Source organism: Siphateles boraxobius, unplaced genomic scaffold (genome assembly GCF_051911475.1).
Source record: "Siphateles boraxobius isolate OS27281-9 unplaced genomic scaffold, OSU_SipBor_1 56, whole genome shotgun sequence".
NCBI classification, from domain to species: domain Eukaryota; kingdom Metazoa; phylum Chordata; class Actinopteri; order Cypriniformes; family Leuciscidae; genus Siphateles; species Siphateles boraxobius.
In genome coordinates, this window is record NW_027509182.1 from 10,166,383 (window position 1) to 10,192,707 (window position 26,325).

Below are 26,325 nucleotides of genomic sequence, written 5' to 3' on the forward strand. Positions count from 1 at the left end.
ACAATATTACATATACACAACATAAAACCTCACAATACATATGTCAAGGAATGTAAGATTTACAAAATCAGTATATAAAAACAGATAATTTAAAACACAGTCATTAATGGTTGCAGATTTGTTCTGATAGTAGCCAGTAACTTCGCTATAATATTCTGCAGGCAAACATCTGTAGCTAGAGGAAGAGAAATATGAATTATTGTTGCAAGCAACATATAGGGTAGGATGTTTGCTTTCCCATTTTTTGACCATCTTGACCATAGAAGTCGATAAATATCATTTAATTAAACTTGACTTTTCATCGGAACCTCAGCATGTCTGAGATTCATTCCATCTGAAGCGATTTTAAATTAAATGGGGTTAAAGTTAAAGTCACCATGAAATCAAAATTATTTCATTTGACAGTTATTATTTTTTTTGGAATATTTCAGTGTTTATTATAAATTATTTATCCATTCACAATGTTATTTAAAAAAAAAAATGAATGTGCCCTCGTAATCGTTAATCAAAATTACTTGCCCTCCCTCTCTTCTTCTTCATTGATGATGTGTTTACTGGCTCGAGGGTGGGGCAACCTGTCACTCATATGAGATCGACCAATAGAAAACCACAATCATGCAAACATCCAATTAATTCCCCAAATGCAAAATCAAGTCCCGCCCTACATTTTTCTTGTTTGAGAAGCTGTTTTTTTTTACAGTCTATGGTTTCACTCGGATAGCCTACATCAAAATAGGGAAGAAAATACTACTGCAACTTTTTCATGCTGGCTTTAAAAACTAGTAATGGGTAGTCTCAAGGTTTTTCCATTCATGAGATGATGTTGTTGAGTAGTAGGCTCATTTTACATTGCTTGTGCTTTGGTAAAAATTAATTTGCGAGAAAGTATTAAGAAAGTTATGTGCACAAAAAAAAAACAGCCTAAATGCATCCCTTTTTTAATTAAATCCCGGTTCATCTTAAATTCGAGCACAATCAACTTCGCCTACAGAATTGCAACAAATATCTCTTAATGGTTCAGAAGACGTCATCAATGGGCAAGGAAATACAGCATGTGTGCAGCATGTACATACAGTATGAGCGCCAAAAATTGTTCTTCAGTTAGCATATACATGAGAAGATTTTCATGTCAGTTTCTACCTTTATAAATCCACATTTGTTTCTCACTTTTGGCGTAGGATAAAATCTATGGAATTTAGTATCAAGTCCAATCCTATGTGCATTGTATAAATGAAGCCCCTGGTTCATGTACATTTATATAATTTTAAAATATCTGTAAAAATAGTGAATTTCTAAATAGGATGAAACCTTCAGGACATGGATTTCGATTAACATATTACTCCTTTAAAGCAAAGTTTCTCAACCCTGAGCAGGTTTATAGACCTTTGGCTCAAATGTAAACAGGAGACATACTGTAGTACAACTATTATCAAGGGACTAGAAAATCACATTAGACATCAATCAGGTGTTTTTGTTTTATTTATCTGCTTCTGTGTTACATTTAAGACATATAGCAGATGCCTTAAAAAGAGTGACGTAAAAAGTGCATATCAAAGACGGCTGTGGTCAAGAAATGGCTTGCACGAAAATGAGTCTTTTGTGTCAGTGAGTTCTGCCAGGTCTAAGCATTGTTGACAGAGATTAGTCTGTGCCTGAAGACTGGGAGGTGTTCTGGCTGTTTTCACATTTACTCGAGGTTGATTCTAGAAAAGGACTTTGGAGAAAAGGACTTTTGGAGACTGATACGACGGTTGATTACCATATTCTTTATCCAAAAGTTCTTATTAATCACTTCACCGAGTTCTTTCTAGCTTCCTCAAAGCTTAAGGAGAGACTGACTGTTCCACTTCCAAAGCTCACCCTTGGTCTCTGACTGTGTCTGCGTGTAGAGGGGGACTCTGTTTCATTCCCATTGGTCTTCATGCTGATCGATGAAGAGGGTGAGGAGGCAGAGGAGCCACCCACACTGCCTGATCGCTTTCTGGAGGCAGAGCTGTGTCGTAGAGTCGCCTTCGCTGCTGCTTTGAAAGAATGAGCTGCTGTGCTACAGCGAACCTCCTCAGTTGTGTTCCTGGATGGTTTTAAGAGAATGATGTACACCTTGTTGAAAAAGATACAGGCTAGCAAACTGAAGCTTGAAGCCAGAATGGCAATGACCTCAACCGCTGAGACAAACTTGCCGTACGTGCTGAAGTACGCAGGGATGAAGGAGATCCAAACGATGAAAAAAATGAGCATACTAAATGTGATGAACTTGGCCTCCGTGAAGTTTTCCGGAAGTTTTCGAGACTTGAATGCAAAGAAGAAACAGATGGCAGCCAGCAGGCATGTATAGCCAATGAGGAATCCCAACGCCATCATGGAGCCCTCATTACAGGTGATGAAGATGATTTCATCAATGTCATAGTTTTTGTAACTCCCTGGTGGAGCATTGTACAACCAAACCACGCAGATCATCACTTGGACAAATGTGAACAGGAACACTAGTAAGAACTGCAGGTTCAGTCCCCACCATTTACGGTGAAGGCTGGTGGGGATTTTGGCTTCAAACACTAGTAGGACACGATTGGTTTTAACAAGAATGCAAGAGATGCATAACACAAAGCTGATTCCAAAGGCTGGTTGCCGTACACGGCATGTCCAGTCCTGCGGTTCGCCTATGAATATAAGAGAGCTAGAGAAACAACAGATAAGCGAGAAAAGCAAAAGAAATGAGAGCTCTCGGTTGGATGCTTTCACAACTGGAGTATCACGGAATTGCACAAAAACACCCAACACAAAAGCTGTTAACAGAACTCCAAGCACCGCAAATAAGGTTAAAGCGATCCCAAAAGGTTCGGTCCAGGACAGAAACTCAATCTCCTTCAGAAAGCAAGAGGTGTGATTGCCGTTAGACCAAGAGTTGTTTGGGCATTTAGAGCAAACGCTGGCATCTGTAGAGACAAAAAAACAACAACATTTTTTTACTGTTTTTCAGGAAAAAAATACACTATTCTGATAATTATGTGAACACTTTACTATAAGGTCTCAATTCTTAACATTAGTTAATGCTTCAGTTAACAATTAAGAATACAGTCTTTACATTTAATAATCTTTGTTAATGCTGGTTAATAAAATGCAGTTTTAATGTTAACAGATACAAATTTTGATATTAAAAATGTAATTGTCAAATGTTCAAATTAACTATAACTACGATTAATAAATGCTGTAAATCAGGGGTAGCCAACTCTGCTCCTGGAGAGCTACCATCCTGCAGACGTTGGTCCCAGCCCTGCTCCGAAATGCCTGCAATTTTCAAGTAATCCTGAACACCTTGATTAGCTGGTGTTTGATTAGGGTGTGTTTGATTAGGGTGTGTTTGATTGAGAATACCCATAATGCATTGCGACATTACGGTCACGAAAAATTAATTCCCACGTCTCGCCAGAAGATTGCGCCCGCAGCTGAATCATCCATCCATCCATTTTCCAAACTGCTAGTTTAATGTGGCTGCAGCGTAATATCATACTTTTTACTTGATTATTAAATTGCTTAATTAAGGTTTATACATGCAGAGTTCACGATAAATCTTTTCATCTTACTAATAAAGCTGCAAGTTTGCTAAGTTCAAATGATTATTAAACAGCAAGCCCAACCTATTCCAAAGCGGCAGCCCTTCCGGGACACTCAGTGTCCGAATTCACTCACTCGTCTACATTCACTCTTTCAAGTGGACTATTTGGGTGGACTAATGAAGGGAATAGTGAATGAGGGTATAGGGGGTGATTTCGAACACAGCCCAGGAGTTTAGCTCCAACTCACCTGCCAGAACATTTCTAGTAGTGATGTTCATTCAAGCACCGAATGAGCCAATGAGCTTGTCCAGACAGTTTATTGAACCAAAGAAAACAAATAAACTACTCAAAAAAAAAGCAAACAAGTCGGTTTCTAACTGTCAAAGTTTATCTGAGGGTTCATTCATTTCGAATCGGTTCTTTGATTCAATAAGTCATCTGGACATGCTCATTGGCTCATTCGGTGCAATACAATGAGATTGTGTTGTACTTCGATACGTGCTTGAGTCATCAACCCAGAACTAAAGTTCAATTCCGTTCGATTATGTGAACTGACTCGACCAGTTACCAGCTTAAATGAACAATTAATTTAAGAATCAAACATCACTAGTTTCTAGAGATCCTAAATCAGATGCTGTCTCATTTCGAAGGCTGCGCTTTCTGGAGGCCTTGTTCGTCATTGAGGCTTCTTCATTTCACAAAAGTAACCATTACATTCCAAAAAACAGATTACAATAATTAACGCCTCACAAGGAATAACAGTGAATTTTCCAATAGTAAGTTTTCTGAAATGAGACAACCTTGATGACCTCTGGAAGGCACAACCTCCAAAATGAGACACAGTTAAACTCTCTTATATGGAAAGATATCAACCATTGTGGCTCTACCATTGGAGACAGCGTAACAGCGTCAACTTGGATCACGTGTGCCTTATTAACCAATTACATTAAAGGCCTTGACAGCATTGAACTGCAGTCAAATTTGTATGACAGGATACCATATAAATGAACAAGAAGTGCCTGATGCTAAATTATACCTGTCACAAAATTCTCTTATAAAACAGAAAAAAAATTGCAAATCAATAAAAAATTTAAGTTTATTGGAAAATATGTTGAACTAGATTGGCAGACAGGCTGTCAATTAATTAAGTGATAAGCCGTTTCCTCATAAAAACAGTTTATTCAGCATACTGAAGCCTCTCCTCCATAGACATCCATTAAAAAAACTCCTCCTGTGTCCTTTTTTGTGGCTAACCCTCAAGGCTCTGTGTTTTGGAGGGGCTCTGTCTGAAGACCTTGATTAGCTGGTTTAGGTGTTTAATTAATTAAGGGCTAGGAAGTCTCAGATGGAAAGTTGCCCTTCAAGAGCAGAATTGAACACCCCTGCTTTAAGTCTTGACTCATGTTTGTATACTTTGATACTACCTCTTTCCACCATTGAAAAAATGACTGTTCTAATAGATATTAAGTTGCTGAATTATTCATTTGCTAACCTTTATGATCACTGTACTCCCCATCTGAACACTCTGTACACTCGAAGCAGCATGTGGGTTTGCCATCAATAATTCCTTTTCTGGTTCCAGGTTCACACTCGTCGCTACAGTTGGAAAATGGTACCTGGCAGAGAAAAGAGAAACAATGAATTGGCTCAAGTAATAAAACAAGTCACATTTGCTGCTGTAAATGACTGGACTAGGAACCTTTGGGTTCGCCATTAGTTAAAGGGTTAGTTCACCCAAAAATTCACATATAAAGCTAACATAAATAAAGCACATCAAATATGGTAAACGGAAGCTCAACCGCACTTTCTTGACACGTGAGAACAAACCTCATTGTTTCGTGAGGAAGCTCAAATGTGTTTGCATGACACAAGAATGAACCTCATTGGTTCGCATGTAAAGCTTGAGCTTCCGTTTATTTAATTTGAGTGATCTATTTGCTCTGCGATTTAAATCTGTTCATCATATAAAGCGATTGAGTCTCTTCAGAAGACTTTGATTAAACTACTCAATACATATGGATTTCTTTAATGATCTCTTTATGAACGTTTTGAAGCATCAGAGTTGTGCGTTTATAGACTTTCAATTGACAGTCAGATTTAATTTACATTAGCTTCATTTGTGTTTTGAAGATGAACGAAGGTCTAATGAGTTTGAAACGACATAGGAGCAATTGATGACAGAAATTCATCTTTGGGTTAACTATTGCTTTAATAAAAGCTAGGCTAATTGCATAACATTTGCTCTAATCTAAGTGCCAAGAAATTTCGGGTACTGTTGCTTACCTCAGTAAGACGGCCGTTCCACAGTATTTTTGTCTTGTCAATGGAAAGTTTGGCCCCGTTCTTGTTATGTATGCTGTAATAACCAACTTCCTTAAATACAACAGACCCATCCTCAGGTGATCGATGCCAGTTTATGATGGTATAATTTGCTGAGAGCTCACTGCCGTTGTCAAAACGCACCCTCTCCCCCATGCTGTTTATGAAGTTGAGGTGTCTCAGCTGTTTCAGAACCTTTTAGGATAAGAGAGGTATATGACTATCTTTACATTTGTATGAAACTTTCCTAGAATTGAGAAGAGAAGAGGGGAACCTATGTTGTATGGTAAGTATCTCACCTGCCATGATTCAACTTTCCTAATGTCTGCACAAGAGCCATTAGCAAACAACCCTTTTCCAGGTGTGCAGGTAAGTATGTCCTGAAGTGCCTGTGCTATGGCATAAACAGCCACATACACATTGTAAGAAATCCTTAGGTGCGTGTAGTCCAGGTACGGTGTCTCTACACTTGCAATGTCCTCTTCACCAGTGCACAGAGGTCTAAAACTTGTACTGCCATTTTCACTGTCCTCATTCCTTGGACTATCTTCTAGGTAACAGTTAAAAGTCTCCTCCCAAAATTCCCTCACAAATTCATTATGGCTGGACTTCTTTGGATGGACTTGCTGTAAGAACTCTTTAAAGCCGGGTATGTGCCCAGCCCTCAGTGCAAAGCCAATCGTTCCTCCCATGACATCTATGTACTCTGGCTTGGCAACCAGGCTAGAGCTGGCCCAAGCCTCACTCGCCAACCAGACCCGGTCTGTGACGTTTCGCCTCACCATCTCTTTAATAAGTGGCTCAACATCTGGTCCACTAGCAAACACAGCAATGACCTTGGCGGTTGAGTTTTCAATGCGGTCTGCCAGACGGCGAATCTCAGCTTCATCAATGTATTGTGAAATTAAAACATTGAGATCGATGCAGATGTCCCTATGAAACATTTCATTCTCAAACTTTTCAATCCCTGGACGGCCATATTCATCATCAGAGGCGATAGCAATCACCCAGTTCCACTGGAAGTGATCAATGATGGCAGCCATAGCAATAGCCTGATACTCATCTGTGGGGATGGTTCTCATGAAGGATTTGTACTGATTCTTGTTGCTCAAAAGGCGACTGGATGAAGCATAGCTGATCTGAAAGACAGAAGAGGAGAGGGACCGTTCATTTTTGATGCAGCTTTTTCAGAAAATGACAATTCATAGTTACCATATCTGTCAAGCTCCAAAAAGGACACAAAAAAGTATGGATGTCTAATATGCTATTTTCCAAGTCCTCTAAAGCCATTGGAATTTTTTTTTGTTTCTTTTTTTTGTACAAGCATTGAAGAAAAGACTTAAATTAAAATTTTTACCCTTACCCTCTTCTGTAGCTTTCAAATCAAATATGGCGCTTTCTGAAGCTTAATGTTAGGTTTGATATGAGATTTGATGTAATTGATGTTCATTTGACACATAAGGTTCACCAGTTATCGTTATGGGCTAATACTTTCAGTCTGTTCATCACATTGGCTTAAGAATACTTATGCCTTCTATAGTGCATGAGTTGCATGGACTACTTTAACGTCTCAGACATTTGCAGGCACTATACAGGTACTTTCTTTCCCTTTGAGTTCCACATAAAAAATGGATTAGGATTTGAATGGAACATAATAGTGAGTAATTTATCAATAATGAATTTATATTAATAAAAATCCTTTAAAGCAAGACACTACAGACAAAACCTTTGTTTTTTTTTCATGAATTGTCCAATTTTGAGATTGAGCTAATTTTCTTCCATAACAAGTAGAAAGAAAAAAAGCATCCAAAGTACACATTTAAGTGCTTATTTTATTACACTTTATCCATTTGCATTGTTAGATTTGAATTACAATACATATCTTTAAAGAGTAGTTTCTCAAAAATAGCCAGAAATCTCCACTTTAGCAGCACTTACATACAACTTTACTTTTACTCCTATCTATATTCGGAAAGTTTTTACTGAGGGGTTCGTTCATATATCATTCACCTGATTTATAAAACATTTTATTCCTAAACACATTGTGAAAAAGTTTTCTGGCTGTTGACATTTTTTCTGATTTATCAGAATGATATCAAAATTGATAAAAAGAGATATCCAAAATCCCCTTTGTAAAAACCTTTAATGTGTCAATAAAATGAAAAAAGAATTTTGAACCTGGCTTTATCCAATGATCAGAAAAGTATGCAAATTAGTGTGTATTTAATGATGCATCATTGAAACATAACATTCCATAGAACTTGTAATACAAAACAATTATACCTAATACAGCGATTAATCAACTAAGGAAGTATAGTCATATCTATTAGTTAAAAGTTGTACCCAATTCACCTGTGGTGTCTTGCTTTCAAGCATTTCTTGAAGGTAATACAGTAATCCAACTGTTGTCTTTAAAATCTTCTTCCAAAATTAACCGATTCATCATAATACATTTACCAAGCACATTTCTTACTTTTTAATTTCCCAAGGAAACTACTCTTACTGATGTTAAAATGCAAAAGAACCTGAGGAATGTAGAAGAGGCCCACTAGGTCCGCCACTGCTGTAGACACTGCCGATCCAGACGCCCCAACCACTGCAATGGTTGATGGGATGTTCCCTGTGCAGTTACAAAACTCATCCAAGTTGAGTGAATCAATCTTATTCTGTGCAACAAAGCTCAGCGACGCCTCCAGGGCCTTCGAGACAGTGTTGCATGTGTCAAATATACGATAGCCAAGCGTGATGTTTGGAAGAAGAGTGGAGCTGTTGTTGATCTCCTCTATAGCAAAGATCATAGATTGTAGCCAACGGAATCCACGAAAGTTATACCTGGAAAAAGAAAGTGTAGTTCTATAAAGACTCACACTTTGGGTCATATTTGTCATTGACAGTAGTCAAGTTAAACAATAAGGAATGGAACTAGAATTGACTTAACATTTTTAATTTGACACTGATGTGTGTACTTGGTATATTTAAGCTAACAAACACTAGCTAACTAAGTAAATCTTACAGCCGTGTTTTCATTAACCTCATACTAAATATAGCTTTATATGCTGATTAAAGGTCTTAAAGGGATAGTTCACCCAAACATTAAAATTCTGTCATTAATTACTCACCCTCATGTTGTTCTGAACATGTAAGACTTTTATTCATCTTAAGAACACAAATGAAGATCTTTTTGATGAAATCTGAGAGCTTTCTCTCTCTGATGAACAAATTTAATTTAGGATTTTATTCACACTTAAACATTGATCAGCAAACATAAACAGAAGCTGAACTGAACCTGCTTGATGCACGAGAACAAACCTCTTGCTGAAGCTCAAACGTGATGCGTAACACGAGAATGAACCTCATTGGTTCAAGCGAACATGCTTGAGCTTCTGTTTACCACAACTGTGTGAATAAAAGTCTAAATTAAATCTGTTCATAATATAAAGCAATTGAGTCTCTTCAGAAAATTTGGACTAAACCGCTCAATTCGATTTTACGATCAATTTTACAATCTCTTTATTAACTTTTTGAAGCGTCAAAGTGGTGGTTGTGTAGAGGTCTATGGAGGGACAGAAAGCTCTCAGATTTCATCAAAAAGATCTTCATTTGGGCTCTGAAAATGAATGAAAATCTTACTGGTTTGGAACATTTTTCCCCAAATACATAAAACGCAAAATTGTGTGAAGGGTAAGTCATCAAAGTATTGTGTTAATTACCAAAGATCAGTTAAAAGACCTTGAAAACCACTTAAAAAAAAATAACAACCACATTTGAAAAGTTTAGCATGTTGTGTTTATACCTGACACACTCAGTTGACTCTGGCCTTGCTGCAAGATCCTGGTCTTTGGAGGCCACCCCAAAGTGTATTGGGAAAAGCCCCCCCAGCAGTATGTCCCCTGTCTTCTGGGCCCTCTGATATGGGCCATAGGTAGAAATTACACAGCTGAAGCCCAATAGAACCAAGTAATGCAAGTAATACTTCAGTTGAAACCTCATTGCTTCAGTTGGTTTCTAATGCGGCCTTCATGGAGCAAGGTAGATGTTGGCAGGGCAGCAAGTCTTGGTATTTACACTAGTTTCTTCAATTCCCTCTTCAACCAGAATTTTTTTATTTTTTTAAATCAATTCCTTTAGTTGAAGGAATCAACGGATATGCAAAGTGTCAGATGCACCAACACTTTGTTGAGCGGTGAAGGAGCTGGGGAGTCTACCCACATTGCTGATCATGTACGGGTTTATTTGCGGATCTGTTGATCCTTTCATTCCTTCCTCCAGTAAATTCCTCTCCTGTTCATTATTTGATGGATTGAGGAAACCACGGCCCATGAAAGGTATTTACAGTAGTTTGATTTTTGATTCGCCACACAGCGATTGGTTGAATGCTGAATATTCCTTAAGAAAACATAAAAGGGATACTTAGTTAATTGAACAAAACAGTAAAAACAGTGAATGTTTATACTGATACAACAGTTCTTGAATTCGATCGGTCAAGCGGCAACAGTGCCCGTCCACTTTTTCAGCTGCCTTTGTCGCGATTCTCATATTGGTGAAGATTTCTATGCAGATTCATAGATAAATTGTTTATTTCACCAGAATTTTGCCGTTGAATGTAAGTTTTTTTTTATGGCCTCATCAAAAGCTTAGACCATCAATTAACATCCTCTTAACTGACAGTAGGCCTGTCTTTAAAGGTTTGTAAGGTATTGTTGAAAATCAATTTCTTTATGCATCACTGTGTTCATCTTTTTGCTCATTCCTCACAGGCTTTCGGTCAACAGTGGTGGGGATTTTTCAGACTCTTTCTGCAGACTTGCTTGTGTGATATTATCCTCAGAGGAGGCAAGGGATGCAGTGCCTCCTTAAAATAATTGGAAGAGTAAATAACCAAAAAGAAAGCCTGAAAAAAAAACTTGTTTTTCCAACAGGGACACCAGTGGATAAAGTTACAGTGGGAAGCAGCGTCTCTCATTCCTCCTCTGAGCCCATCGAGTTTTAACAGAACCCCTAAAATGTGCTGTGGGTTTGGTGGGGGTGATTGAGAATGTATGGGCAAAGTCACATGAGACTGTGGAAGGAAGACTAATTAAAAATAAAATAGCATGAAAGCTTCTCGTGAAGTTAGCATCACCCTTCGAGACGCAGGTCAGTATCATCCTAATCTTCATCTCTTTCCCTCATCCCCCGTTCCTTCTCTCTCTCATGCTGAGATCACCAAAATTCACCCAAAAATCTATATGGTTTAATGTGAATAATTATCATACAGTATTATACAGGTTTTGTATCATTTGAAATGTCTCAGTGCGACTGGTACTTATGTCTCATTCTCCACAGAACTAAACCAGACGGTAATAAAGAGTTTAGAGATAACTTTCACACAGAGGAGGGTTTGTCTACCAGGCAAATGGCATCCGGGCCTGTCTCAACTCTGAATGCAAATTCCCATTGTTAGCAAATGTTTCCATGTGAAAGAGGTTTCTGTCTCAGTCTGAGTACTTAAAGAAAGAGCACAAGAGGCACAACAGGTGAAACTCAAAACATTTGAATATCGTGCAAAAGTTATAATTTTGATGATTGTGGCTTACAGCTTATGAAAACCCCAAATTCAAAATATCAGAAAATTAGAATATTACATGAAATCAATAAAAAAAGGATTTTAAATACAGAAATGTCAGCCCTCATGCATATGTATATAGTTATATATACTAAAAATAGCAGTTTCACCTTTTAATTTGAATTACTGAAAAACATGAACTGTTGCACGATATTCTAATTTTAAAGTTTCACCTGAATTTCTTGAGTCACGTAGATCTTTTACTCTTTATCTCTGAGCATTTGATGTTATTGTAATGATTATCTTTGAACCGATTATGAAATTGACGAGATACATTTACCTGACATAATAAATTGTTACGTTTGAATTGGTGCCAAAAATTAGCCGGAACTCTAAAATCGCAGTTGTTGTGCCCTAAACTCCACTCAAAACTGTCTATTACTAATCTGACGCAGATTTGTGGTAACAATGGATACAGCATAATCTAAAGTAAATAATTTCATGATCTGTAAGGTTTTGTTTTTTTACAGACTAATGAGTTAAAAGCACATCTCAGGGTCTGTGACATCACAACATCTCCAGTGTTTTCAGAGCTTCGATGACTGATGATCCAAAATTAGGTTCATTATTAAAAGAACAGCTGAACATCCGTAAATATAATAAACATTAAATTTGTTAGTGTTCTTAGTTATTAATTTGGAATCAATGTATAAAAGCTATAAAAAAACGAATTTGATGAGAAATGTTGTAAAAAATAGAACATAGATTTGTGTAGAGCTCCGTAATGCTGTGCCCTTTATAGCGTGATGTATGCGCTCAACTTGACCTTCCATGGTGAATGAAATAGAAGGAATGTCACTGAATGAACTACAATTTGTAATATTTAATATTTAACTTGTTTGGACTGTCAAGAGTTAATACATTTTTAATCAAAATTGGTCAAATAATGCAATAGAGCCATTTTATTTCAGATATGTTAACCCCACTAGCTGAATTAAAATATGAAAGGATGAGCATGTATTTTTTGTAAACCTCAATGACAGTTTCACCATGTTGCCGGATATCACAATTTTGTTCATATCTGAAAATATCCGCATGGTTTCTCTTAGGTTGAGGGTTCCACATGACTAACCTTCCCACTGCTGGATCTCTGTGTGATACTATGGCCAGTTTAGAGTCACTTCCCAGGTGTAATGTTTTAGAATCCAGCTCATTAACTCTGGAAATATGCTCCAGCAGGATTTGGCTATTCCACAAAAAAACTGGTCAAGTCCCTGGAAAAAAGGTTAAGGGTGGTTTAACATTTAGAGAATGGGGTGCATCTGCCAATTCAGAGAGTATTGATGAATAAAAGTTTAAGTTTGAGGACAAATATAAACTAGATTTGTTGTACACTCTCTTAGAATGTAATCAAGTTCTAAAGAATGCAATTGGCCTCATTCATAATGGATTACACAAATGCCTGAGTAAATCATTCGACATCCACAAATTGTTGGAATAATTTAAGAATAGTTTTACAAACGGTTTCATGAATCAATAAAAAAAATGTGCTCAAAACTCTTTACATACATGCAAAACACGCCAGCCTTCATGGTATAGTGAACCCACACACAATGCAGATTAAACCCCACTTAAGAATCGTTCTCTCTGCAAAATAGCGAGGTAGATCAATTATTTGCACATTAAAGGCAGGCATCACAACTGAAAATATTTTTTAAAAGCTTTATATAATTCATATTGCATTATATACCCGATAAGTATTAAAAACAATGCAGAACAAAGACACTTACCTTGGTAACAAAAGCATCAAGTCACAAATTCCATACAAAAATAAAAAAGCAAGACCACATTACACAACACCTGAATATTAAGAAAAAAAAAATTACAATGGAAACAACCAACTGTTGGTAGTGCTGAAGCCTAATTTTGTGAATCCTTATTCTCTCTTATTTGCCTCTACTTTGAATGTTAGATCCTTTTTTGAGTTCCTCCATTAACGCTGAGTGCTGTGACTGTGTGTGCTGTTCCTATGAGAAGGGTTAAACATTAACCAGAGACATCAGTCCATTTCCTCTGGCTGGTTTTGATCATCCTATGGTCACTCCTATTTCAGTCACCTCCAACTCCAACAACATGGTCACAACACTTCAAACCCAAAAGAATAAAAGGCGTTCCATAATGCAGATTTGCACACAAAAATAAAAAACAGAAGTGAGCCTAAAACTGAATGTCTTGGCAGAAATATCTAATTTCTTATGGTGAAACAAAGGCCAAAATAATAATAATAATAATAAACTGTACCCAAAAGTAGCTAGTGGTTTCAACTTTAAAAGTGCTGATCCAAGTTTCTCCTTGTAGCTCATTTTTAGGCAGCGGCCATTTACACTAAGTAGCAATTAGACGCCATTTACACTAAGTGAAAATAGCATATTTCCTTAGCAATAGATGCTATTTAAACTGAGTGTGACATCTATAGATGCTTTTTACACCGTGCACATAGCTGTAGATGCTATTTCTGGCAGATACTACTTGAACCTCAGTGCTGTTGTACATTAACAGGATGCCTGTAAATGACTAAATTATTAAATGGATGCCACCTTATTTGGACAACACCTTGTCACCTAACCGATATTGTTAGGCACTTTATTTCCACTTTTTACATATTTTCTTTATTTTTATTGAAAATAAATGACTTTCCGAACCGATGTGATCGGAAAAGGGAGAAAAGAAAGTTCGGCAAAAGGCGTATTCGAACTCTGGGTGTTTAGTCGTGGGTGGCCCAACCAGACATTGGTGGGTGGAGTTAGTGGAAATTGCCTTTGCCAACAAGACAGGATATTTACACTTAGTGCAAATACACACTGTACTGGGAAGAATCATGACAAGCAAGCACTCAAAACACACGCAAGCTTTGTTTTGAGGATTTAATATAATTCAACAAATGGTTGCTGTTGTTGAACATGCCCTTCTACATACCCAGGTTCGTTGACATCATGATTCCTTTTTACAATGTGGTGCAGCGATCAATCGTTAGTCACTAAAGCCATTTACCCAGCAGTTACTAAGTGCATTCTAATCAAAAAACTACTATATTTTAATTAACATGCTCAGAGCCTTAAGATTAACTCAAATTCCTTCAAACGAAGAAATGTTCTGGACAGAAACTTAAAAAGATTGGGAACAACTTTCAATAAGGTTTCAGTAGTTGACAATTACTTTACGAATGAACACTTAGTTCGTTTCAACATTTAACAAATTGATTTTAATAATGTATTACTACATTAATAAACTTCTAGTTAATAAACTAACATGAACAAAAAAAAAATTTTCCCATTAACATTAAAACAAGATTAATAAATACTGTAACAAATGTATTGCTCAAAGTTAGTTAGTAAATTAATTTTAACAAAGGAGACCTTATAAAAAGCGTTAATGAAAGATTAGCTTTTACACTCCAGGTAACTAATCAAATAAGCAACTTTGTGACATTGATAACACCAGTAGGCTGATAACTCACAGAAATCTGATTATTGAAATAAACTCCATAATACCAAAGGGTTGTTCCTCGTTTCCAATAAATCACACATTTTCTCCATCCATCCATCCATCCGTACTATTTTGAAATGAACAGTGCAGCATATTTTTAAGACTTGTTTTAACTTAAAGGATAGCCAAAGCATTTTCTTTGCACACATGCATACAGCCATAGAAACATTTGCAAAAGTAGATCAAGTTTTAATTTTCCACAAACAAAAAAAAAGGTCTTAGCATTTTACAGCCCTTCAACACCACAAATAAGTACAACTAAAACATTTACAAAGTCTTGCATATTATCAATGTGTATTTAAATGCCATAAGTTACAGCGACACAAAGTAACAAAAAACATCTGAATACAAGAATATTAATCGTATACCAATATAAACATCTAGGCCCCTGCAACAGTATCAAACTAAAGCCCACTTTTAAACAACAAACTTGTTTTTGGTTATGGAGTTGCTCTTGGTTGCAGTGTCTGCATGGGCTTGATATCCAATGACAAGTTTCTGCGGGAGTCCAAGACTTTCTTTATACTTTTGACTGAAAGGGAAGCAATATGAGAGAAGTGAACAACTTATTTAGAGCAGACAAGTCTTCTCGGGAACTTCTACTTAAAAAAAATAAAAGGTTCTTTATTGGCAACTATGGTTCCATGAAAAACATTAAACATCCATGGAACCTTTTCATTGCAAAAACTTTATAGAGAAAAAGGGTTCTTCAGATTGAAAAATGATTAAAAAAAAAAACTCTTTGCAAAAACTATTTTAAAAATAAAGGTTTCTTTAAGAAACCAAAATGTCATAGCTGAGGGGCCAACATTTAAAAATGTAAAGGGATTTGAAATGTCACCAAAACCACTGAGTGTTTATCGGTTCAACGTCGCACTAAATACTACCAAGTCACACCTCCTTTCTCTCCCTCCACGTACTTCCATGTACTGACGCTTTGGTGGAGAACAGCCGACAGATCTGCACTCTATCTACAGTAGCAAATGTTTACTTCTGATTTCTGTGGTCTGCGAGGGAAGAGTTCTGCGCAAGGCAAGTACTAGGGCTCGGTTAAAAATATTGATTTCTAAATTATATTCGATTCATTTTGATGAACCGATATCCATTCTTAAATCAAAAGAATTGAGCTTTTAGTCCATGTTGTAGAGCTGCGCAATTGATCGCAATGTCGATTGAAACACCTACACGATCTTATTCCTAAATGACAACGATTCACCGGTGTCTATTAAACATCAAATCTGCGTTGGTGCTGCAGCTGAGCCAGAGAAAGCAGTTATGTTTAGGTATGAAACGGCTTCGCAAACAGTCTTTTCAACATCACAGTGTGGTTATCCGTTACAAATACTCAAATTAATCACAGAAGTACTGGAATAAAAGTTCAAGTTCATAAAAAGACTTAACCCTTCAAATAAATATAGTATCAATTGCGTTGTTACACCAGTAGGTGGCAACAAGTGACTTTAAAGTCCCTGTAAAGGCAGTAGTCTCTGCTCTCAAACGCTGGGGGCGTGTCCGCTGGCTGCGCTGAAACCACGCCCACTCGCGGGAACGCTGCCGTCGAGTTACTGTGGATTACCTATTATAATTACTATATAACGTAAGCACACCACACAAGGCAACTTACACTCATTGGTGGGCACGCACTGCAGATGATGGCACCAGTTGTCGGCGCGACGGGAGAATTAAGGCTGAGGCGGGAGATAGTCCATTCACCAGTAACAGCGGATTATCAGTGAATCCCAGTTGTCTCCGACGAAAGTTTATAAAACTATCCCGTGTAAAATGATCACTACAGAGGCGGGTGTTTGCGGTCTTCCTCAGCTCTCCATCAAGGTGGCTCTTCACAAAATGAATCCACCTCTTCTTGATGTGATCGTTTTTGGAAATTTAAATAAGGACACCGATTTGTTTTGTACATGATCGCATCCAGGTAGTGCGCATTTCCGTGACGAAGACATGGCTGACTAGAAAACTGTACGCTGTAGTAACTAATAATAGTACTGACAGTAACTCGCGATTGAGCGCCAAACTGATGTGAATGTGCTCTAATTATATTGTTAGGGAAGCGGCCAGCTTCAGTGGCCTCAGTCATCAAGTAGGGGCGTGTCCAGGAGCTCCAGTGCGTCATTGAGCTCCGTTTTAGCCCCGCCCAAAAAATCCGGAAAATAGCAATGGTAAAAAACTGTTTAACGGTCGAACTCCACAATTCAGAACTTCACGGTTCAGTCTTTGTAATATGTTTTAGCAGTAAATTTCTAACATTTATAATGTGCTTAGGATTTTTTTTAGAATTGCCTTTACAGGGACTTTAAATGAATCCCTTGAATGAATGATTCAATGACAAATACATTTAACAAAGGCTGATTCATCCAGTATTGAAACAAGTGAAGTCTTCATGAGTGAGTCATTAAATCCTTCAAAAAAACCAAAAAAAAAAACCCTCTCAACTCCTAGGAGAATCAGGATCTCTATTTGAAACAAGAAAATCTCAAATTCTCAATTTATCCAGAATTGTACAACTCTACTATGGTGTTTTCAGTTGATTAAACAATAAAATGTTGTGGCGTGCCACACATTTGCAATGTACTGTACCTGATACATTCCCAAATGAATCAACATTGAATCGCAAGCTTGTGAATCAAAATAGAATCATGAAATGTGTCAATGCCCAACCCTAGCAAGTGTGCCTTAAACAATGATAAACCCTAATCTGCTCTGACTGTTATTTAGCAGAAAATGCTTTATATCAAATACTGTTTACCCTTTAGATTCAGACCATTGGGAATCTCGCAGCTGTACAGTATATCCTAGCAGCGAAGGAGTGCAGGCTGTTCCCCGTCCGTCTGATATGATGGATAATTAGCTTCATTAGGTTGCTAGGCACAAATTCCTTTCTCATGATCATTAATGTTTACAGCACCATGAGTGGTCAAATGCTTACATCTGGCTCTCCCTGACATCATTCAAAAGATGTTCAAATCTATCGAATCAAAAAACTCAAATGCACCCATATCATAATATATGTCAGATGTAAGCCCTGATTCATATGGAAGCTTGTTTCTGCCACGGAATAAAAAAAAAAAAGGTAATTGCAACTTTTGATCTCACAATTGAGAGTTTCTTCTCACAATTCAGACTTTGAAACTCGCATTTCCGAGTTTATATCTCAATTCTGAGTCAGAAAAATCTGAATTTGGAGTAATAAATTCCAAAGTGCAAAAAAAAGAGTTAGTCATAATTATTAAATATAAACATGCAATTCTATTTTTTTTATCAAGATGCTGACAATTCTGGTGGAAGTGGGGTATGTGAGATGTAATCTCACAATTGTGTAAAAACAACCAAAAAAAACAAGGTAAAATTACCGGGGGGTTTTTTGTTTTGATTTTGAGGCGGAAACAAGCTTCCATACATGAATTCATATTGTCGATATATAAAGCAGAAGTGTTGGCCATGAAAAGCAGGATTTAACAGCTAATGCTTATGTTTATATAACAGAACTAAAAGCATGCTTACCCAATGTAAGTAACGGTCTCACAGTTCTCAGCGTTGGAGGTCCAGATGGCAATTTTGTCCCCTTTGGCACGGATATTGATCACACTTCCACAGATATCCCGACTGAAGGAGCCAAAGCCCTCTCCAATAAGACACAACATCTGCCAAAAGAACAAACGTATATTCAGCATACATTCACCTGTAGTTCAGGCTTTAACAAAAGCAGCTTTCTGAACATAAAGTAATATTTTCATACACACAATGATAAGTTCTGATAATATATAATCAGAAAGAAGAGAATTTTAACGTTTTCCAACAGAAAAACAATTAAATCCAAAGGTTAAATAAAGCATGCAAATATATTGTCTCTGACCGTTTCCAGCCAGAACCGGTCAAGTTCAGTGTGTCTATGCTGCTTGGCTAGAGTAATCAACCAGCGGCCACCGCATTTATTACTTCGGTCTTCCCACATGGGCTCTATGCCATCCTGTAAAGAAACAAAAGAAAATGCTTTACAAAGATTCACTGTGGAAGTGTAATATGAATGATTCAATTACACTTCTTGTTGAGAGCAAATAGAATTACATTAACAGAACTAAATGTATACTTCAGTCATTAACGGGACAGAAGTTTTTTAACAGTTTTTTGCACGATGTTAAAAAAACTAAAGAAAAGTAGTAAGAAACAAGATACATCAGGTTCACCTTGAACATAGAGTAGTCACAGCCAGAGGACAGTTTGCTTGGCAGCTGTATGTTGTTGTATAATCTGAAACAGTTGAAAGTCAATCAGAAAAACATTTTGAAGATGAACTTAAAGCTGCAGTCCGTAGCTTTTTTAAGTTAAAAATAATCCAAATTAATAATTTAAAAAAAAAACATCTTCAGCCAGTGTTCAAAACGATCTGCTTGCCATAGCTAGATTCAAAACGGTTAGCTTGTAATAATGATTTTAATTCCAGTGGTACTGGTGGGTTTTCGCGGGAATTCGAGCGTGTCTTTGCGTCATTACGTCACACCCGTACACATAAAGGAGGAGTTTCGGCTAGCCGGATATACTGCGCGTGAGGAGATGTAGAGATAGGCTTTTCTCGCAGCACTTTACATGATTAAACTTATGGCAGATCCAGAAAGATCCAAACAACAATCATCAGTGTCAACTGGAGATTAACCAGTTATAAAACCCTAAAGACTTTGTACTTCGGATTTAAGGTGGAAAGAGAAAGAAACAGTCTCATGCGAACACAAGGATACACATCGGTGGGGCTTTTGAAAGGTGCGTGAACTCCCGAAGGGGTTCGAAACGGAAGAAGAGACATCTTTTTCTGCTGAACAAGTAAGACATTTCAATAGTTCAATCGTGTAACAGTATGTTTTCTTAATTCACACAGTTATGGAGTTTCCTTTGTTGTGCCTTTCTCGTTTAGCTATTATGGAGAATATGAATTCTGAACTACACAGGTAATCATAAAACACATTAAATAACGTTAGTCACGCAATGCTGATGTTGTTAACATGAACAATGAGAACAAAGTAGGCTATGATTTGCACGGTTGCTGTAAATTGCGCTGATTAAATCTAACGATCGCTTGTCATGTCGAATGCTTTTCCCCCCTTAGTTGATCAGAACAAAAATGGATGTTACTTGTTCAGAAGACATTTTCCGGTGAAAATTCTTATGTCGGTCAAACTTTCAAAAAGTGAATCTGTGATTCTGAATGACAGTATCCACACAGCGCGGTGATTGACAGCAGCACTCGCCTCAAAACACTGTGTTCATCCGCGCTGTTTCATGCCGATTTACAACCCACGTAAAGATGATAATTCCGCGAATCACTGGAGTTACAGATTTCGAACAGAGATGGCGACAAAAAGGGAAAAAGCTACCGACTGCAGCTTTAATATTTAGTGGAATAATTAAATTGTAAGAGTGTATTTAGTCCGTCAAGTGTAGAGGTTGAGGCCTTCCGGAGAAGAAACACCTAGGCTCTTAGGATTACAACCACCACAAACATATCAACTGATACACGGCTGAAACGATTTGGGAAAAATACGCAAATATGATTTATCTGATTATTTAAAATGTTATTTTTTTTCCTCCAGGAGCTCCAGGTTTGCTGTGGGTGTTTGAAAGGTTGCTTAATTTGGCCAAAATGCCAAATTTCGATTACTGTCATATAATGTGATTTTAACTCATTAAATGATAAACAATTTTAGCCCATTTCCTGCACACGGCTGTGCACGGTGGCTCTGGATGTTTCTACTCCAGACTCAGTCCACTGCTTCCGCAGGTCCCCCAAGGTCTGGAATCAGTCCTTCTCCACAATCTTCCTCAGGGTCCGGTCACCTCTTCTCGTTGTGCAGCGTTTTTTGCCACACTTTTTCCTTCCCACAGACTTCCCACTGAGGTGCCTTGATACAGCACTCTGGGAACAGCCTATTTGTTCAGAAATTTCTTTCTGTGTCTTACCCTCTTGCTTGAGGGTGTCAATGATGGCCTTCTGGACAGCAGTCAGGTCGGCAGTCTTACCCATGATTGCGGTTTTGAGTAATGAAACAGGCTGGGAGTTTTTAAAAGCCTCAGAAATCTTTTGCAGGTGTTTAGAGGTAATTAGTTGATTCAGATGATTAGGTTAATAGCTCGTTTAGAGACCCTTTTCATGATATGCTAATTTTTTGAGATAGGAATTTTGGGTTTTCATGAGCTGTATGCCAAAATAATCAGTATTAAAACAATATAAGACCTGAAATATTTCAGTTGGTGTGCAATGAATCTAAAATATATGAAAGTTTAATTTTTATCATTACATTATGGAAAATAATGAACTTTATCACAATATGCTAATTTTTTTAGAAGAACCTGTAAAAGTTTGTGTTTACATCATATTTGTGAGTGTACTGTGTAGAATTATTTTGTATATATGAATACAAATTCATGTATATATTTAAGAAAAATGTGTTATTTATATATAAAATAGTTATATATACAGTATATAATATATAAGCAAATATTTCTTAAATATACATGCATGTGTGTGTATTTATATATACAATATTATACACAGTACACACATATTATGTAAACACAAACTTTTATTTTGGATGCGATTAATCACGATTAATCATTTCACAGCCCTATTTGAAATGTTAAGGGTTTTTTTAAGAGTGTTCAATATTGATCATTTTAATCAGCTTTTTTTCTAAGTAAATAATTAAAATATACTGTGAAGACAACATTGGTTGCTTTAAAAACAAAGAAAAATATAGTTAAATCCTAAGCCTTTTAAATGATTTAAAATACACAATGCAATAATGCTCAGATAAAAAAAAACTCTGATATGAATGCATCTTATTGCACAATACTGGTAACATTAATAACATGATAGTATTTGGGTGCCCATTGAGCCATTTTATATTGCAAAAAAATATGCATTAACAAAAATTTTTAAAAAGTCATTCAAAAAATGTAACGATTAACCTACAGAGAGTGCCAAAAGCCTGGCGATTGTAACCTTTTACCACACGGTCTTTAAATCTAAACCTTGAACTATATTTAATTCAAAAGTTCCAATCACCCAATCTTCAATATTTGAAGTATGCAACTATTCACATAAAACATATGAACAAGAAAACGTGCAGAATCAAAGTGAGCGTTGGAACATTTATTTTGAATGTGTCATTAACAAAAATATAATTGATGGAAACATGTTGACGAATTCAGATGTTAACTTTACACAACAGTGGAGAGAATTTTTATTAAGGCCTGCTTTTCATTCAATTACTACTAGGGGTGGCACGATCCGCCTTTTTTGCCTCCGATACCGATTCCGATACCTGGGACTCAGTATTGGCCGATACCGATCCGATACTAAAATAATAATTACAAAAAACAGTGCCAAATTACCTAATAAACTGTATCTGTATGCCTCACTGTGGGGAAGAGACTGGGATTATTCTTTTATTAAAGGCATCAAAGCTTGACTTAAACATTTTCCAGACAAAGACAAAATATATACTATATAATTAAAAGACAATTATTTTTAAATTTTAAGCGCAACTTTTTAATGAAGCAGCAACATATGATAGATTGGACAGAATAACTAAGGCTATCAATAAACTGCCATTGCGCAAAAGTATTGTAATATGAAAGCCTCCAATTCAGAGCGGCACGAAGCAACATGGAGTCACGGCGCCTCGCATTGAAAAGTTCAAAGCACAAAAGTAGGATATACATATATTTCTTTATTTATTCATTAGTTTGAGCCTTTTAATAGTTTTAAATTTCAGTTAATGTGCGCGTGAAGAGCAATTATATCGCTCTCTACTCCAGTGTTGTGTGCACTGATCAGTTGTGTTGTGATCTAACAGACACCCGGTAGAAAGTAACATGTGAAACTCCAGCACGTTAAAGTGCTTTTATGCAAACCATAGACCTTTACCTACAGATCTACAGTATAATAATAGGAACATTGACTCATCTTGGAGAGTGTTTCATCATGTTGACTGTTTTACCCGAGTGCTGTTTGAGTGCTGAATGGAGAACGATTGACAGCCGCAGCGGAGGGAAGCACTTAGGTGAAGATTAATTTAACGATTTAAATCTGTACCTCACATTAAACTATATGTAATGGCTTCAGAAAACTTGGAATATAGTACACGCAAACATTATAGCGCTTTATAATGTTTTTGTGCCTTTTGCGTTGTATAACAATAGCATTCGTAGGCTACAATATCGGATCGGATTTGGATGGTCTCGTCTGGCGATACCCGATCCGGCAAATATTTGTAGTATCGGAGCAATACCGATAAGGAGAATCGGATCGGCGCACCCCTAATTACTACACTTACTCATTTTGGGCTCTGGGTGTTTAAGTGGAGGAAAACACTAAATAATGCAAGGCTGTCATGATTTTCATAGTTGTGCTAAAAACGCGGGTACATGTTAAATTGTAAGATTCATTATCAATGAGGAAAAATAAAATTCCAGGATGTTACATAAGCAGTGAACTTTATTTCTTAGCCTATAATGAACTTTGTAAGCTGTTTCGGGTCTGTGAAACTTGGGTCCACATCTGTGAAATTCATCACTATCGGGATTTTGTTGATTATTCGAAATGTGTAAATTGTAATGGAGTGAGTAATTATAACAAATTTTTATAGGGAACTTTACCTCTGGCAAAATGGGCTTTTAAAATCAGTGCTACCTGACTAGAGAAAATAAAGAAAAAAGGCTGTTGTCTTCACTTTCAAATATCAAATAGGGAAGAAAACTTCAACACCCATAACACACATTAGGGCTGGGACAACGCGTCGACGTCATCGATAACGTCGACGCAAAAAATACGTCGACGCAGAATATGCGCATCGATTCGTCAGACCCAAAACAAAGATGGCGGCGCCGGAGAGTAATAGCAACACGAGTGTCTCCTCAGACTATCAGAAGTGCAAGGCGGCACGCACTCGTTCCTCTAAAGTACACACACACATACAAATGTGCGTCAGTATCGATTAGAGATCTCTTTCGGGCTTGAACGAACCATAACGCACACAAATTATGCCAAACTGTCCGTTTTGTCAAGTGTCCTCATAAGAGCAGTCTTAAATGAGTAAATAAATAACATATTTTATTTTAAAGAGTAAATGACACCGGCAGCCTTATTATAATCATGAATGCACTCCGTTTTGTTTTAACACATCTCCGGCGAACGGCTTCTTCGCGCAAAAGGAAAAAATGTCACGAAGCGCAGTGAAATGCAGCGACCTATGTGGCGTATCCTGATGGATCGAGGTTGTTCCTTAACGTAATTTGATACGTGCAATTCAAACGAGTTCGAAGCGCGTGCGAGACTGCTGCAAGTATGCGCTTATAGCTTAGTAATGTCGTGGAAAATACATAGAGGACACTGACAACGCGCTGACAGACAGGACCAAGAAGGTAACATTTAATAAAGTCTCAACTTTCAAATTTGGTCAGGCAAAGAAAATTAAACCATAAATAGGGCTACTATTTTGTGGCTCTTTAAGGTGTCATGACAGATTGCACTTTTTTTCAGTAAGCTAGGCCTATGTGTTTTTAAGGCTTCAAGGTTTTATTGAATGCTACCTCTGACTACGAATGCATTACTTTGCACTTGTATAGTCTTTTATTTTGGAATTTTAAGAGCAATAAACATATATTGCAATGTTAAGGAATTCATGGTTTTTTTTTCATTCAGATATGTAAATCAACATGTATAAATTGCTATTGGTCAATTAATGGGGAGATAATCCACAATCGAATCGGGCTGGAAAAATTAATCGTTAGATTAATCGATGCATCGAAAAAATAATCGCTAGATTAATCGTTTAAAAAATAATCGTTTATCCCAGCCCTAATTGTTACTGAGTGCAAGAATTCGAAGAGTAAACGTTTAGCGAGAGTGAGTTATTTCCAGTTTCCAGTGAAAGATCCAGCGCGTTGTAGACAGCGGAGAAGGGCTGCAGAGAATTGTAAATATGGAGAGAGCACTGCGACGGAAAATCTGAAAAACCTCTGTGTTTGTAATCAACATTTCAAATTGAATGACCACGAAGTGTTTTATGTCAAACGGAGGAGAAAAACTAAAAGAAGCTGCCAGTCCGTCAGCAAAACCCCATCATGTACAGGTAAGAAAGCGGTTTACAGTGCTCATTTTTGCCATAATGCTGTTAAAAGAGTAGATAAAGTATGATCAAATTCAGTGAGAAACTTACCCTTACAATAACTGTTCTGTTTATAACCCTATCAATCCGACTGCCCATATGATGTTTGTTACTCTCTCTCACCCTCATTCAATTTGGGTTTAATTACGGTTATAATTATGAGGGGGTCCATATGACACCAAAAGTTTGAAACCCCTTGTTCTCCAAGCAAATGGACAACTGGGTTTGTTTTTCTAATTGCAAACACGTGACCGTGAACTTACGCCCAGAAGTCCTCAACTGTGTCGAACCTGGTGATGAGCCTTAGATTGTCTTGCCACATTTTGCCTTTATCGTGCTTGTAGAACCAAAGACCCCATCTACACACACATACACACAGTACAACGAACATTACACAAGGAACAAGAGAAGAGCAAGTTAACGTAATCAGACATGGTAGAGCAGATTTTCAAACGTAACGTAATCAGCCTGAACACACCTGTTTTGTAAAGGGTGCTTTATACAAGGATTCTTCAAAATGTTTGTTTCAAGTTTCTTTTTCTCCACCTTTCTCCTCGTCACTTTATCAATCTGGTAAAATGTAAAAATAAAATGAATGCCGGGGCACAACCACATCTTTACGGTTGACGCCGTTAAACTTGCGGCGTGAAATCGCTCCAGTAAACGAACAAAGGTATTTAAAGATTATTTCAGGCAAATCAACACAAACGTTATTAGATTATTAAACGCGTACATGGTTAAATGAAGTAACGTTACTTCAGTTACATTTCGGAGACTTTATGCTCACCAGCTGCACAGCGCAAGACGCCATGATGTCAATCCTGTAGCGCGAGACTGATTGAGCTTCGCGCCCAACGCGCTCGCATTTATAAGTTCACAAATGTTAAGATAATGATTTTGAAAGGAAAACAATTTTGACATTGGGAATTATTGCAAACTCACCTACCACGCTTTCAAAAAAATATAAAAATAACAGATTTTTATCATTTTATAACACCCTTTGGCCATATTATAGTAGCCTAACTTTACATGAAAACTCTTATTTGGTCAAAGGAGCCGTTATTTTAAACATTATTTGTTAATTTCTAACAACTAATGGCAGGTGAAGTTGTGGGACATATTTTGTCTCATATTAGGTAAAATGGGTTTGTGACATCCAGTGCAGTGCGTTCATCTCACCACCAGA

The 26,325-nt window shown here is 37.1% G+C and overlaps 2 protein-coding genes across 2 annotated transcripts; both read right to left on the bottom strand.

Moving 5' to 3' along the window:
- Positions 1-1,461: 1,461 nt before the first annotated feature.
- casr (calcium-sensing receptor) lies at positions 1,462-12,692 on the bottom strand. Its single transcript, XM_077206678.1, has 7 exons — positions 12,551-12,692; positions 9,667-10,259; positions 8,399-8,705; positions 6,173-7,012; positions 5,838-6,068; positions 5,047-5,170; positions 1,462-2,933 (listed from the first exon to the last, which is right to left on the bottom strand). Exons 2-7 carry the CDS (start codon positions 9,861-9,863, stop codon positions 1,789-1,791), a joined length of 2,844 nt encoding a protein of 947 aa, XP_077062793.1. The 5' UTR covers positions 9,864-10,259; positions 12,551-12,692; the 3' UTR covers positions 1,462-1,788.
- A 2,440-nt stretch (positions 12,693-15,132) lies between these two features.
- On the bottom strand, positions 15,133-26,025 carry eif4e1b (eukaryotic translation initiation factor 4E family member 1B). The gene is made up of 7 exons (XM_077206679.1): positions 25,927-26,025; positions 25,618-25,709; positions 25,403-25,498; positions 19,164-19,227; positions 18,833-18,946; positions 18,481-18,620; positions 15,133-15,496 (listed from the first exon to the last, which is right to left on the bottom strand). Exons 1-7 carry the CDS (start codon positions 25,948-25,950, stop codon positions 15,382-15,384), a joined length of 645 nt encoding a protein of 214 aa, XP_077062794.1. The 5' UTR covers positions 25,951-26,025; the 3' UTR covers positions 15,133-15,381.
- Positions 26,026-26,325: the final 300 nt, after the last annotated feature.

Coding starts and splice junctions, on each gene's coding strand:
- eif4e1b (XM_077206679.1), bottom strand. CDS start 25,950: ATGGCGTCTTGCGCTGTGCAGCTG. Junction 25,710..25,926: donor CGTCTTGCGCTGTGCAGCTG/GTGAGCATAAAG, acceptor ACATTTTACCAG/ATTGATAAAGTGACGAGGAG. Junction 19,228..25,402: donor ACAGTTGAGGACTTCTGGGC/GTAAGTTCACGG, acceptor CAACTGTTTCAG/ATTATACAACAACATACAGC.
- casr (XM_077206678.1), bottom strand. CDS start 9,863: ATGAGGTTTCAACTGAAGTATTACTTGCATTACTTGGTTCTATTGGGC. Junction 8,706..9,666: donor GAGTCAACTGAGTGTGTCAG/GTATAAACACAA, acceptor TTCTTTTTCCAG/GTATAACTTTCGTGGATTCC. Junction 7,013..8,398: donor GCCTCTTCTACATTCCTCAG/GTTCTTTTGCAT, acceptor TCTGTCTTTCAG/ATCAGCTATGCTTCATCCAG.